The sequence below is a fragment of the Bombus impatiens genome, unplaced genomic scaffold (assembly GCF_000188095.3).
Source record: "Bombus impatiens unplaced genomic scaffold, BIMP_2.2 scf_0478, whole genome shotgun sequence".
NCBI classification, from domain to species: Eukaryota; Metazoa; Arthropoda; class Insecta; order Hymenoptera; family Apidae; genus Bombus; species Bombus impatiens.
This window is the reverse complement of record NT_176897.1, coordinates 120657-135811: the sequence shown is the minus strand read 5'-3', so window position 1 is coordinate 135811 and position 15155 is coordinate 120657. Positions and strand designations below refer to the sequence as shown.

The 15155-nt window shown below is 44.4% G+C and overlaps 2 protein-coding genes across 3 annotated transcripts in view; one reads left to right on the top strand and one right to left on the bottom strand.

Annotated features, from left to right (window-relative positions):
- On the top strand, window positions 1-3444 carry LOC100745986 (polypeptide N-acetylgalactosaminyltransferase 13). 2 transcript variants are annotated; one of them, XM_024368758.2, is made up of 11 exons: window positions 1-350; window positions 512-812; window positions 984-1093; window positions 1169-1349; window positions 1417-1586; window positions 1660-1827; window positions 1930-2029; window positions 2092-2501; window positions 2570-2712; window positions 2807-3073; window positions 3149-3444. In XM_024368758.2, the coding sequence occupies exons 2-11, from the start codon at window positions 676-678 to the stop codon at window positions 3275-3277; spliced, it is 1815 nt and encodes a 604-aa protein (XP_024224526.1). In that variant the 5' UTR covers window positions 1-350; window positions 512-675; the 3' UTR covers window positions 3278-3444. The 2 variants fall into 2 exon arrangements, with proteins under 2 accessions (XP_024224526.1, XP_003490858.1); XM_003490810.4 differs by having other exon boundaries at window positions 457-812.
- A 2661-nt stretch (window positions 3445-6105) lies between these two features.
- LOC100748733 (MDS1 and EVI1 complex locus protein EVI1-A-like) overlaps window positions 6106-15155 on the bottom strand; it is a 22004-nt gene continuing 12954 nt past the window's right edge. The window contains exon 2 of the mRNA XM_003490833.4: window positions 6106-11283. Within this exon, the coding sequence (XP_003490881.1) occupies window positions 9876-11231 (1356 nt within the window). The 5' untranslated portion in view covers window positions 11232-11283 and the 3' untranslated portion in view covers window positions 6106-9875. The remainder of the gene's footprint in view (window positions 11284-15155) is intronic.

Below are 15155 nucleotides of genomic sequence, written 5' to 3'. Positions count from 1 at the left end.
GAAGATGTGGGGTTACAAAGTGTTTTGATACAACACTGCGTTATTCATAGCGTCCTAGCTCCTTGGAATTCATTCCAGTCGTCGAATCTGTGGCAGTATGCACGCAATATAAATTTCTGTGCGCTATTTTAATTCAATAGAATCCTAATAGTACCCATTGACAGTGAGATAATTTTTTATTTCTTGAAAAAATAGTGTTTATCGTATAGAAATAACGACAGGAATCATCTTCTCGATGTCATATACGTATTTGTGAGGTACATACATATGTACACATATCTGAAATCATTTCAGCGCATTCCGTGTACTCCACCGCTAAAACTCGTGATGCGTTTTTGATTCGAATTCAGGTAAACTATAAAATTGATTACAAACCTCGAAGACTGTATTTTCTTCTTATTTTCACTTTCATTGTAATTTGCGTAATGATAAAGTAAATGGAACTTTTCTTTATAGAAATTACTTAAATAATAGCACGAACATTTATCGAAACTTTCGTAATGTTCTCCAGTTCAAGGTAGACATCGTAATTACTTTTCACGATGACCCGCGATGAAAAGTATGTTATAACGGAAGTGCGGCTTCAACGATAACAGTTAACTATTCCATAATGAGATAGATGTGTAGTTATTTTCAAAATTAGTTAAGTTTAGCGTTCTCTCAACGAGGATCACGATGTGGCCACGACTAAGAAAGTCTTGTCGCGCGTGGTCGATCATTCTCTCGATTGCTCTTTTGATGGGAATATTCTTCGTTTGGTCATGGAAAAGGCGAGAGGACGAAGATTCTCCTAACGATTACGTTTCACTTCGGTAAGTGATTACGAAAATGAAAATTCGTAATTAAAATTCTTGAAAATATCATTAAAAAGGAACATTATTGTTTCTTTTCGAGAAATAATTGGAATAGAATATTAATCACTGTAGATGAATTTACCAATTTCAATACTGTAATTTCGTTCTGCACCTTCTTTTCATTCCTAGGCTCTTAGACAATCAAAGAGATTACATAGATCGTAAAGGAGTACATGTAGTAGTAGGGCATTATATTGGAGATTCTGTGGATCCAATGAAAGCTCCGAATATTACGAAAGGTAAATTACGAAATACGTAATAATTCGTATTTAATAGCAACGAATTCAGTCGTATCTTCTATTTTTCATTAATAGATCTCATTAACAAAAATATGTTCGATCCACGGCCATTTGAGGGAAAGAATGGCAACCCGGTTCTTGTACCGGCGAAAGACTTTTATAAAATGCAGCAGCTTTTTCAAATCAATCGATTTAATTTGATGGCTAGTGATAGAATACCATTGAATCGATCTCTACCAGATGTTAGAAGAAAAGGGTAATGTGTTTATTGGATATTTATCTTATCTATAACATATCAGCAGTAGGTAATTTACCGATTGCAGGTGCGTAACACGATATATGAACGTAGGTAACTTACCGAAAACGTCGATAATTATCGTCTTCCATAACGAAGCTTGGAGTACGTTACTCAGGACTGTATATAGCGTAATTAATAGATCGCCAAGGCATTTGTTAGAAGAAATTATTCTCGTTGATGACAATAGTGACAGAGGTAAACAAATAATATCTTTTATTAATACTCTCTCTTTGTACATGCTTTAAAAAACAAATTTCTTGTTTGTTAGATTTTTTGAAGGACGCGTTAGATGAACATGTAAAGAATTTAAAAGTTTCCACTAAGGTTCTTCGTTCCAGGAAACGTATAGGATTAGTGAATGCGAGGCTTCTAGGTGCCAACAGAGCCAAAGGGGAAGTCCTCACATTCCTTGACGCACATTGCGAATGCACGGTTGGTAGGTAAGCTCTTTTGTTAATATTTTTATGATAAATACAGCATTACATACACGATAAAACGATATATTTTTTATTACGACGTTTACATCAATATGTTTTAGGATGGTTGGAACCCTTACTTGAAGCGGTTGCTAAGAATAGAACTAGGGTAGTATCACCTGTTATCGATATAATAAATGACGATACTTTCAGTTATACACGGTGAGATATAATTATGTTCACCATCTTTTGACAATTAAATAAATAACAATACAATATCGCAGGTCTTTCGAGTTACACTGGGGTGCATTTAACTGGGATTTGCATTTTCGCTGGCTAACGTTAAACGGTCGATTGTTGAAAGAGAGGCGTGAAAATATCGTCGAACCGTTCAGAACACCCGCCATGGCTGGAGGATTGTTCTCTATGAATCGAAATTACTTTTTTGAACTAGGGAGTTACGACGATCAAATGAAAATTTGGGGCGGTGAAAATTTGGAATTATCTTTTCGAGTATGGCAATGCGGCGGTAGCATCGAGATCGCTCCCTGCTCTCACGTGGGGCATCTCTTTCGAAAATCCTCACCGTATACGTTCCCAGGCGGTGTCGGGGAGATTCTATATGGGAATCTCGCTAGAGTAGCCTTGGTTTGGATGGACGAATGGGCAGAATTTTATTTTAAATTTAATACAGGTAATTAAACTTTCTTTAAAAGATTGTTTCACAAATGAATTAAGCGCTCACTGTACGTCTCCTTTCAGAGGCAGCTAGATTAAGAGACAAACAACCAGTTCGAGGTAGATTGGAATTACGTAAGAGGCTACAATGTAAGAACTTCGAGTGGTACTTGAATAATATATGGCCAGAACACTTCTTTCCGAAAGACGACCGTTTCTTTGGACGGGTAGATCTAAATTTAAAATTATTATCAAATAAAAAGCTTAAACGTTAAATCATCGTAATAACTATTCATGTATTTTCATTACGATATATTTCAGATTCTGCATATTTCATCGAACAAATGCATTATGCGACCAACCGCGAAAGGGACGTATTCTCAACCTTCGGGATATGCAGTCCTTGAAACGTGCCTTCCACGACCAATACTTAGTCAAATGTTTGTGATGACGAAGGATGGAATTATAATGACCGATGAGAGCGTCTGCTTGGATGCACCCGACCATGACACCCAGCACAAGACACCAAAGGTTAAGATAATGGCGTGTAGCGGTAACGATAGACAAAAATGGCGATATGACGAACAAGTGTGTTTCGAATTTTTACCTGTATTCGTTTATAAGCTTTGGATAAATTCTGAATCTTTATTTTGTCCTTTTTAGTCGAAGACTTTCGTGCACGTATCTTCCGGAATGTGTTTGCAATCAAAGAACGACGAGGGTCCTGTGATAGCAGCTTGTACAAAAAACATCGATCAGAAATGGTTATTGGAATCGATTCCTTGGAAATAATAACATCGGTATTTTCTTATATCGAACGCTATCTCAAAACACGATACATTTGTACAAATTATTTCTAATAGAAATTTAATTTACGAATTTTTACTTTCATAATTCACTTACGGCTATTTCTACAGGAAATATTTGTAAATAAATGTATGGCTGGCTCTTTTATAAAAGTTGTTAATATTTATAAAAAGGAACTATTCGATGCATTCGATTTATGAACTTTGGCGTCATCTCGATTAAACGTGTGTCGCACACGTTTTTGCCAGGCTAATATAGAAGTTTCTTAAGTAGGTAATACGTCATTGTCAATTCCGGAGAAGATGCTGTCCGTAGTAGGTGATTCATCGAACCACTAAGGCTACACGCGACGAATCATCTTTATCGTCGATCTTATCAAGGTTGCGTTGTCCTCGAGATTACGCGAATTTTGCATTTACGGTATCAAATGTATCTAGACGGAAAGTACCTATTTACATGGATAAGTGGTCCCACGAATATCGCAAATTTATCAAATTTCATTTTATCCCTATCTATCATTTTATCCCTATCGTGGCTATTTATTTTTTTTTTTTTTTTACCAAAAAAGTTCTCTACGAAAGCGACGAACGTCCAGTGGAATAGGTTTTTTAGAGAGGCGTTTTAAGCGTCGTTTCGAGTAGAACAATCAGAATTCGTACCAATAGTCTGGTTGGCGTAGTTTACCGATATGTGGGTCAAAGTCATGTCCTCGGCGAGGCCAAGAAGCCACTTAGCTCGAAGCGGCCTAGTCTCCCTGTTCGTTACGATCACCTCCAGGCCAAGTTTGGTCGAGATGAGCGAGTCTTTATTTATGGATCGGTATCGTTAAGCGCGTTAATCCGTACGAGTCTTTTCTTCGAATTCGTCAATTCGCATTCATAGACACGGAATCGTGCGATTCCATTATCTTTCGGTGGAAGCAACGATTCTTCGACGTCCGTCGAAATTTTACATAGTCTTTATCTTTATATTTTTACAATTATTATATTCCCGGTAAAAAAGAAATTTTACATTACGTGTATATCAACGAATAAACGATAAAAATAGAAAGGGGATCTGGAAGAATCGGCGAACGAAGAATAGAAAAATCGAGACGAAGATTCAGATGCGTTGACCACACGATCGCGACCATCTTCGGAAAAACTTGAACTTTCGACTCGTCAGATCTACGCATCTACCGTTGCTTTGCAAATGCTCGGATTTTTCTCGCGTTAGAAGGAAACAGGAATTATTAGATAATTCCGTTGCATCGAGAAAGGCAAGTTGATTCGTCTTTGAAGTCTTAACTTTCTTTTAATCGCGTCTCATAATCACGGAGAAGCTCGCGAAATTGTAGGGACGCAAAAATAGGGAGTTTAATGAAAGGTTCGCAGAGGTATACGTATAGGCGGCAGAAACGCCGTGAGAGAGCGGAGAAAGTAAACGCAAGTACGACGAGAGTTTCTTTAAAATAAATTTCCACCTGTAACTTCGTTTCTCTCTCTTTCTCTGTATGTGTACATCCATATATATATTTTTTCAAATCGAATATTACATATAAACATATATACAGTTCACCACTATGTTCTACAGGACGCGCGACTACGGGGGCTAAAACAGACAGTGTGTGTGTGTTCTTTTTAACTTAAGTATAAAGTAGGAGCACTTAAGAAGGAAAATCGTTCGTAAGAAAAGAGCGGTAATATCTTTCGTTTTCGCGACGAGATCATCCACACTAGCGAACGTGTACGAACGTCCGTTCAACTTTACGATTGCAACCAAATTTACAATTGAAACGAAAGGTGAAGGGACGCGACACATATGGAGGCAAAGGATTCGTCGATCTCGTGGTGGCAGCGATCCCTGCGATTCGATCGGCGTTGGGTCGCCCTATCGAAATTTGACTATGTGAAAAAAAAAAATATATAGACGAAGGAAAAAGGAAAATAAAAGACAAAACTGAGCGTGGATGGACAACACCTGCGCACACTTACGAGCTAGCGGTTCTAAAAGGTAACGAGCGCTTGATAGCTTGGTCGGCTGGCGGCGCGGCGCCTGTTTCTGGCTAAACGGTAAATACGTATAACTCGGTAACCTCGGTGAAATCACAATCGTCGTGCGATTTACACACACACGCACGCACATATATATTATATTTATATCCATTTTGCATATACAACTCTATGTTTATATATATATATATATCTATTTGATACATATATACGTATATATATATCAATATCATTAAAACGGTACTCTTTCACGATCCGCCTGGTACACGTTGCGCGGGGCTGACTATGTTTAGTTGCGATGAGTAGGACGACGCGCGAGAACTATCACCCCCGTCGTTTCAAGCAAACTCGATTTCGATGCATTTCGCGCACTGATTTTCCCTCGAGTCGATGCTCGACAGACGAACGCGTTTGGGTGAGATCGTTCGTTGAAATTGCACGCAGATCGTTCGCGGGATTAGCTGCTTCTAGCGATTCGCCCATCGACGAGTTCGTCTCGGTTTGTCGCCGGAACGATAACGCTCGTATTTAGATCTCGCGGAACTCGCCGATGCGCGATGAACTAATACCTTTGCGACGACTTCGACTAACTAAATTGAGCCTCGTTTCAAATTCTAGCAGCTATATAGGTACGTGTATTTTATTATATTATAATTCGCTAATACGATTCGTATCGCTAAAATATCGCGCGTTCTTACGTATATACAATGATTGGAAAACAGGAGCCGGGGAATCCGTCTAATCGCGTCTCGAAATCGAAAGGTAAGAGCGAGCATTTCCAACACCACGATGGAATCGCAATTTCTAGCAGGGTTTGCAAAGCGTCGGATCTTTTTCGTACGATGTTTTTCCCTGTCCTCGTAACAACAGGCTGTCGTAATTCGAATCGTGCTAACCTGTCCAGTGAAATCACGCGTGCAAACTGGAACGAGATGAGATCGAAAAAACCGGCGCTCGGACGTGAGAACACGCCGCGATTTTGTGGATAGACTCGTCTCCGAGAAATTTCGCGGCCTCTTTTTTTTTTTCAGGCAACTGGTCGACGGATCGCCTAGCGTGGAAACTAGCGACCACTCCAAACGGAGATTCGCGTATTTTTCTGGAAAGTGGTGGCTTCGCTTCGCTATTACGTTGAACGATTTAGAACGAGAGGAGCAGAATCGCGGTGTTAGCTTTATTCGAGTATACGCTCGCGTACGAGTTGATTTCTGAAGACGAAACGAAGACAGAAGGGAGAGGAGACATTCGAGGAGTAGCACGTGCAACGGGATCGGGGTTCGGGGATCGGGGATCGACGAGTTAAACCGACTGCGGAATTTCGGTCGAAATACGTCGGATCGGTGACTGTGGGAGGTGGCGAGGAAATCGATTTCCAAGGCTCGTGGGTTTCGATCGATCTTTCTTTCTCCTCGTTCGGACGTTCGTCCACCGTTCTCTTCGTCTGGATCCGCGAGGACTCGTCGATTCGTTCGTTCCTTCTCTCGGCTGTATCTCTCTGTTAACGTTTCATGGATGTCGAGACTCTCTCGCTTCGATGTGACTCTTTTATTGCGTTTCACTTTCGCGATGAGCTTGCCCGTCCGATCGGGGCGTGGCAAAAGTGTAACGCAACAGAGGTCCGAGGCCATCGTCGGTCGGGATCGTATGCGTGAGGCAAGAAAAACAGGGCCTGCCATCCTCTCTCGAGGCTTCGTTCGCGTAGCGCCGCGGAGGAGAGAGATATCTATACCGTAGAAGCTTAGTCACACCTCGGGCCACGTCCTCGTAACGCGTTGCATCGATCTCCTTACGAAATCGGTTCGCTCTTAAAATGGATTTTGTGAACACACACGTCGTTGCATGCCGCGCGCGGATCCTCCGATTCCAGATGCGCATGCTGATGCATTGACGAAAGGAACTCCACCGCCTCTTTCTCTCTCTCTCTCTCTCTCTCTCTCTCCATTTCCCGACTTCCAGACAAACTCCTGTCGACCGTTTCGTAGCTTCGCATCGTGAAATAAATTTCAATGTTTCAACTCTGTCGCCAATCTTCCGGTTATTGGTATTCAACATTCAGTAGAATTCTAGTTGCAAAGTTTCCTACCAAAGTTGCGTCGAGCAAAAGCGACGTTAGTTTTTCCGTCGTTTACGATTCCAGGGACGATTTTATCGCGTTTGTTTGTTGCAATGCGTTGCATTTGCCAGTCGATGACGATTTTTATCGGCTAGATATCAAGGTCGCGGTTGTTCGAGGTTCGCGTTTCATTTAGTCGGCGGCTCCTGTAATTTAGAAGATCGCCGACATTTCAAATTAGAAAGCGCAAATAGTTTCTCACGCGTCACCACTCGAATCCTCCGCGCCACCGTTTCTTCGGATTCCTTGGGAAAGAATACGCCCAGGCCTCTCCTCGTCGCGCTTTTCGCTTAATCGCTCGTCGATCGTATTTACCAAGGTCAAGATGATCTCCTGACCGCGTGGTTCGCCATATCGTGCACCTCTGCACCTGCGCTACTTACAGTGAATGTCGGTACATGGTAGAAAGTACCGATAAATTGCCACCTAGTACCGTGCCGGCAGCCGATTCCATCGCTTCCAACCTCCCTCTCGCTTTTCCACTCGCTTCCCTCTACTCTCGTGCGCTTTAATTTCCCTAATTTCCATGTTTCCGAAGCGAAATTCCTTCCTCGCTAATCTTCTCGCGGAATTTTTCGTTTCGCTACCGTTTCGATCTTTGGTACCGTGATTCCACGTTTCTCGCACCGAGTTTCCTCTCTTGCCAATCACCCAGTCGTTGCTCAATGATCCACCGCGTCGTAAATACGAAACCCGGCCAATTTCATTCAATCCGTGCAAGATGAGTGCAAAAAACGTCCAACTTTCCACCAGCCGGATTTCTAGCGGATTACGAGTCGCCCACGTAACCATCCGGTGCCAATTTTAGAAGCGTTCGTACGGTACTCCGTTGGCCGGCTGTTCGATCTAGATCGAGCGTAATTAATCGAAGCGGGTCCCGCTTACTCCCAAGGTCGAAACGCCACCCGTACACTCGCGTCGATTAGAAAGTTCAGATGAATTCGTAACCACGAACGGAAAGCGATCGGATCGTTTCGCCCCGGGTACGGTTTCCAGCGATCATCCGCAGGAAACCAGGGGCACGTAGGATCGTGTGGGATCCGGCCTATGGCGCCTTTACCAGCTTCATCGAGTCGTTCTGGTAATGGTCGGCTACAGGAAGCTGCTTTTCCTGCGTGTTTTCCCACGTATTCGGTGTTATTTATCTTCGATGTAAGATTCATCCTAAAGTGCGCCGTTAATTTCTCCATCTTTGCATAATCCTTTGATCCGTTTCATCTTTGCATGATCGTTTCATCGGTTTAAACTTTGCGTAATCTCTGCGCGTTCAACTTTTCTAATTCGATAAATGAAAGTCGACGATACGGACGGCTATAACGATCCGCGGACAACTCGAATGCCAAGACAACCCGTTCTTTCGATGATTTCTTGCTTTATGAAAACCGTTCCACGCTCTGACGTCGCGTCTCCAACTTCCTCGATGACGAACTCAACGAAGAACTTAACGACTCGTGTCGCGGGCATCGAGTTTCTCGTTCTTTCCGGCCGAGGACGATCGACGACCGCACGGATCCGCCCATCGATTTCTATTTCATAGTCGGTCGTCGGTGATCGACACCGCGGATTAGGATCGAGGCGATGGAGTGGTTAAAATTCACTTTCTAGGTCGTAAAATCGCGAAGCGTCGTTTTCAGCCATTCGGTATTTCCCCTGTGGTGCTTGGTATTGTTCGACGATTTCGTCTCCTGGCTGTTCCTGGCAACAATCGCTGGAAATTATCTAGCTTTGCCCTTCGAATCGAGCAGCGAATATTCTAACGAGAAGCTACGCGATTCCGCTAACTTGCTAATTTTGAAAACGGCTGGACGAGAAAAGAGGACGAATACGACGAGAATTGAGTTACAGTTTGTCAGCCCTCGCGCGTTTATACACGTTCCGTGTAAATTAATCTTCAAAGTACAGAAGGGTATTGTACTTTATAGAATTATATAAAATTTTGTCTTCGATCGACGATAGTATAGTTCCTTCCATAACACTGCCTTGTCGATTAATTTAAGAACGGAATTGCACGTATTTTATTAGTCCACCTTGCCCTACTGGAACGTAATAATCTGACGTCTAATGGTACTAAGATACTACTTAAAGTCGAGTTTTATCGTCTGCCTCGGCTAATTGTAAGTCTCTGCGCATCAAATACTTCGGAAAACATTTCAGGCACGTTCTGTAAGGCACCTCTTCGTTTGATCAACGTCTGAACACGATGAATTCTAGTTACCAAGAGTTAGAATTACACGAGAATGTGAAATTAGCGAAACAAGTCCGTTGCGTAAAAGTAATTCGTCAACGGTAAGATCGATACTTTGTCCTCGGGTAAACGGGCCGCTATTCACGAGCGATGGGTTCGGTCGTCCACCGAACGGATGGCGACGTATCGACGAAACTTGGAATCCCAAGGAACCGTATCGATTCGGGGATACTTCGATGTCTAATTAATCGTACCCGACGAGAAATCGTCGGACGTACGATCGGATTCCCCGACTCAGGTGTTATTTCCAGGGGACAATGGCGGGGAATTAACTTCTCGTTGCTCCTCTTGCACGCTCTCGGGTCTGCTGGCGGTGCTGCTCGACCTCGAGCTCAGGTTATCCCTGTCGCTGAAGTAGGAAGAATCGCCTCTCTTCTCTTCCAGCTGAAGCTGTTGTTTGTCGTTCCTGAAATCGTCTCCTCCATGACCCAGCAGACCAGGGAAGTACGGTATTCCTTGTCTCTGCGAGGTGATCTTGCCCATGAAACTGCGAATCTCTTCGAAGTAAGACTCGTCCGCTCTCGGCAATTGTCCGTGGTACCTCGATCTAACTTCGTCCAGTATCGTTGGGCCATCGGCGTCGTGTTTCTTCAAGTGTCTGTCCAGGTTGGTCTGCTGTCCGAAACATCGTTCGCACAGCGGACACTTGAACGGTTTTTCCTTGTTGTGGATATTCCTGACGTGACGTTGAAGGTTACTGGAGATGCTGAAGCTTCTCTCGCAGTACTTGCACTTGTACGGCTGCTCGCCGGTGTGCGTCCTCAGGTGCCGCGTCAGGTTCGCCGATCTGGGGAACACTTTACCGCAGAATTTGCACGAGTATCTGTCCTTCGGCTTTAGACCGGCTTGAACGCTGATGGAGTAAGGTGGAAGATTGGAAGCTTGTTGTTGCTGCTGTTGTTGCTGCTGCTGTTGACTCGAGTGACTTTGTTGCTGTGGCTGATGTTGCTGGCCACTCGAGGGACTCGGAACTCTCGCGGCAGCCTGAGAGGAAGAGGACGACGTGGAGGAAGTGGTGGAAGAGAATCTGTTCGGTGGCAATGGTACCATGGTCGGTAACGCCCGCACTTGGATTTTAGGCAGATCTGGTACCGACGAACTGTGATGGTGCGACCGGTACATGGCTTCGAGGACCAACGGATGAACGGCATGATGCTGAGGAAACAGAACCGTATGATAGGGAAGACTTCCGCCGAGACTATTTTGGTTCAGAACCTCTATCTCGTTCTGATTCTCGTCCGTGAGTCTTTCCTTCTTGTGATCGACGCGAAGATCCAACGGTTCGCAGTCGAGATCCTCCTGATGATGAGATTGAGGTGGTCTAGCCGCCGGACTCATATGCGGCTGTTGCCGGTGTTGCTGTTGATTCGTGGGACTCGACAGGCCACGACCGTGGCCGTGGCTCAAATCGTATGGCAATTCTTCAACGTCCGGCACGCGAACGCTCAACGGATAGATGCTGGCTTGCTTCGGGCTGATGTGGCCCGGCATTTTTCTCGGACTCGAGTCTTTCTCCCGCATGGCTGGAGGGTACTTCGGGTCGTGCAACAACGTTGGGGGCAGGGGAATGTTACCGAGATATCCGCTCATCACACCGCTTCTGTCACCCTCGGCTTTGCTCCTGCTCGTCGCTCGGAATGATCTGAAACGACCGACAAATTCTTTACAGTCACTGAAAATAAATTCAAACGAAAATCGAACGTTTACATTGCAATTTAATTTTCAATCTTCATTGTTGTTTCGTTGCTGCGACAACGAGCAAATTTACAATGAAAGAATGCAAGTATCGTACCAGACACGTCTCGTTCGGATCACCGACAAAAACTGATACGATTTACCGAAAGGTTTTCGTTTCTGCCAGGTACACGAACTTATCCTATACGTCAAAACGAGATCTACCTAAGTAACCTACGAAACTGAACGCGATACATCAAAGCGTCAACCATATCGTGATGAATGTTCTTTCAGCCGGAGGCGATGATAGCGACACGTTTTTCGAAGCCGTAGAAATTAATCTTCCGATCGTTCGAATTGCTCGCGTTTTCGTGTATTGACGTCACGCTGAACGATATCGAGATACTTTGGTAACGAACGCGCGTCGAACGTACATCACCAACGATTTCTACCATGAAAGATTGCGAGGAACAAGCTACGAGGATGTATACGAAGTTCTTAAGTATGCGATCTCCGTGTAACGGAACTCTAGTAGAACGTACAACGATCTAGCTTTAAAACGAGACACGTGATACGAGAGATTCATAGCCAGTGACATAATCGACGTGTTAACCGTTGGTTCAAACTTCTTTTTACAGCACGTGCTATCTATCTTAATCAACGGACATCGTATTCTCTTGATTTTGATTTCGATCTTACGAAACCGATCTCCGGGCAGGTCCGTCTGCGTATAACGTACACGCGTAATGTAAAATCGCTCGAGCGAATCAACAAGAAAAAGCTGGTTTATTTCTTAAATTACGATTTTATAATCCAACTGCGTTTAAAGGAATTGGGGTGCAGCGGATAAACACACTGCTCGTGCAACAGAGATCGCAAGAAAGTTATACGATACATGCTGCAACGAAGACAGGTTGTCGCGTTAATGTTTCCTTATCTGGCATCGAAATCACCGCGCGTAAATCGTTACTTATGCGCGCGTTAAAGTCTTCGCTGGGCGTATCATTTTGTACGAAATTCGCCCGTTTCGTTTTCCACCGTCGTTCGCTCTGCCGAAGGTTAATCGAATTCTTCGATCGATCTTCGACGAAGGAAGTTCTCGCTAATTCGAGAAATCGAAGAATCCTTTCACAGCCGGTGTCGTTTCACGCGAGCCGATCCAGTTACCGAAGAAGCTAATCTTCAGCTGGTTGTCCAGTTCCAACGAAAGAGAAATCCGCCGGTGACAGGGTTGGTGACGGGCGAGGGGGGAAGGGGAACGAGGCGGAGGAGCGAAGGGGACCGAGGGAAAAGGAGGAGTCGGCGACGGTGCAAGAACCCCGTTCCGGCGTAAAAGGAGCAGGAGCAAAAAGCTCGCGACCGACAATAGTGAAAAGCGTTAATTACGAGTATAGAGAACGCGACGAGAACTGTTAGGTGTTCGGTTGGAATCGAAAGTGTACCGAACGGTTCGGAAACAGCGATCCCTCCCGGACGATGTTCGATGATCCAGAACGACCGAACGGTTTCGTTCGCGAGTCGTTAACCCATCGTTGCGTGCAAAAACCGAGATAAATTCCTCACCGGGAAAACGGTTCTCTCGAGCTTCTTTAATGACACTCCTAGCCTTTATTACCGGAATTATCGATGGACAGCGAGAAAGCCGCTAATTCTGAATTCCAACGATAAGAGATAGTAACTGGACCGTTCCCGTTGCTTTCCTCGCGTTCTCCGCGAATCGTATTCGTTGCGAAGAGAGCCGATAGGCATAGAGACGCGTCATCCGTCTAGATGTCGTTGATTAAGTTCGATTTACATATCGTACTTTCCCTTGTTCCCATCCGAGTCAGCCAGCCGGAGAAACTCGCGTGTGCTAATCAGATTTTTCACGGGATACAACGTCGACGACGACGACGACGACGACGACGACGTAACGCGTCCAACGGCAGATAACACGATCTTAAAGACGCCTTTTACGAACAGAATCTCTGTCTGTCGTTAATTCGAACGTTTGGTAGTTGGTGGATGTTGGTTTAACGAGCCCGCTGCCGCTTAATCGACCGTGAGGCTTTCGACGAGAGCGCGCGCTCCTTCTCCCTTCACAGATTTCCGGTAACTTAATCGCGAGCGGAGCGTACTTCTCGGAATTTCGTTTCCCTCGAGCAAGCCCGAGGCACCGCTTTATCTCCCGAAAGGTGGAGTTTCTCCGAGCGACTTCGTGAGTAATGTCCACGGGAAACGGTAGCTGGTTCCGTGGAACGGCAGTCGAAACAAGAAGAAGAAAAGGCGGGGCACACGATCCTTAAAGACTGACATCTGTTACGTGAATCAAGCCCGACTGACGTTACCAGAGATCGGTCGAGATCCACATGCCGCCGGCCACGATCCAGTTTTCGGTTTCTAGAAAGTCGGGATGAGTCGGGCGTGGTTTGTCTCTCTTTCCCTCGTCGTTTCTTTCTCGTTCACCCTCTGCCTCTCGCTCGTTGTCGTCCTTGCCGGTATGATTTCTCTCCCGACATTCACCTACGTGTACCATAAGTGCGCCTCCAGGGCCGCATGCGGTCCACGTACATATTGCACAATGCGTTGTTTTTCGAGCGGTGTTATGCTTTGGCAACATCTTTTAACGCAGCGTTTCCACTCGACCAATTCCCTCCCGTTTTTATCAATTTTACGTATTTACGAATCTCCAATTTTACGACACTCGACATTTTCTCTATCCTTCAAATTTCTACGATCCGAGAATACTAATTTCTACATCGTTTATTCGCGTTTACCTATAAGTTGTTCCACTCTATATCTTAGTATCTTGATATTTCAGGATGCATCGATATCTTTCAACGCAACTATCGTGAGATTTTCTCGTTTAATTATATCGTGTTTCGAATAAATAAAAATAACCCACGCGTTGCGAGCCAAGATCATTAATTCAACTCGCATGGGTTCCCTGCTTGCGCATGTATCTGAAAATCTTCGAGCGTTAAATGCGTCCCTGCGGCGTGGTAAACACCGTTCGTGTAACGCGTATAACCGTTCGCCACTTGTTACCCGAACGGACCACGTCCCTGGCCGGATTGTCAGGCGCAGGGAAGATTTCAATCGGTCGTTTCTTTTCGCGTGACGCAACTTTTCTGTTTTTTGATCGGCGAGAAAAACAACGAGACAGTGGAACAGAGAAAAGAAAAAGAAAGAAGAAAGGTGTTTCAGATATTCAAATACCTTTGCTGCCATTTTTACAGTTCGTTACAATTTTTCTTTGTGCGACCAACCTGTCCAACGCAATGAACTCCTATGTTAATTCAATATCTTGTTCATTGTTACGTGTTACGGTAGCAACAAATTGCTCTTCTGTTCTACCTTTACGAAACGTGTCTTTTTTCGAACCTACGATTCACCACATAAACGTAATATAACAAAAGATCGTTTAATCGTTCAAGCACGAAGAACGTAATCTGATACATTTTCAACGAATAAAAAATAACGCTGAGATTTTAGCATTTGGAGTTTAAATTAATAAACGCTCGACATCTTGACGCTGGACAGGTTAATTCGCGCGGATGGTGCTTATTTGGCAAATTATCGACCAGGCTATATTACTCAATGGCTTAAAAATCTTGCAGAATTCCGTTTTAAGATCGTGCTCATTGCGAGAAAGGTTCGTTCTCGCTACGGATTTCGGACGATCTTGATCCGCGAGCTGTCCCCTGTCCAAGCACTGTCCGAGTCGAGCGACATGGCGAAAAACAAGATGCAGGAGACGATGCGGTCGAATAAGAAGAAGCAAAGAAGAAGAAAGAAAGACGCGTCGATTCGTGTCTTTCCTTGTTGCACGGGGTCTCTGTATGAGGTACGATCGCTCCT

Bases quoted from the DNA above. Each gene is read 5' to 3' on its own strand.
- LOC100745986 (XM_024368758.2), top strand. From the start codon at position 676: ATGTGGCCACGACTAAGAAAGTCTTGTCGCGCGTGGTCGATCATTCTC. The intron at 1,094-1,168 runs GTAAATTACGAA...TTTCATTAATAG, and splicing joins AGCTCCGAATATTACGAAAG to ATCTCATTAACAAAAATATG. The intron at 1,350-1,416 runs GTAATGTGTTTA...TACCGATTGCAG, and splicing joins CCAGATGTTAGAAGAAAAGG to GTGCGTAACACGATATATGA.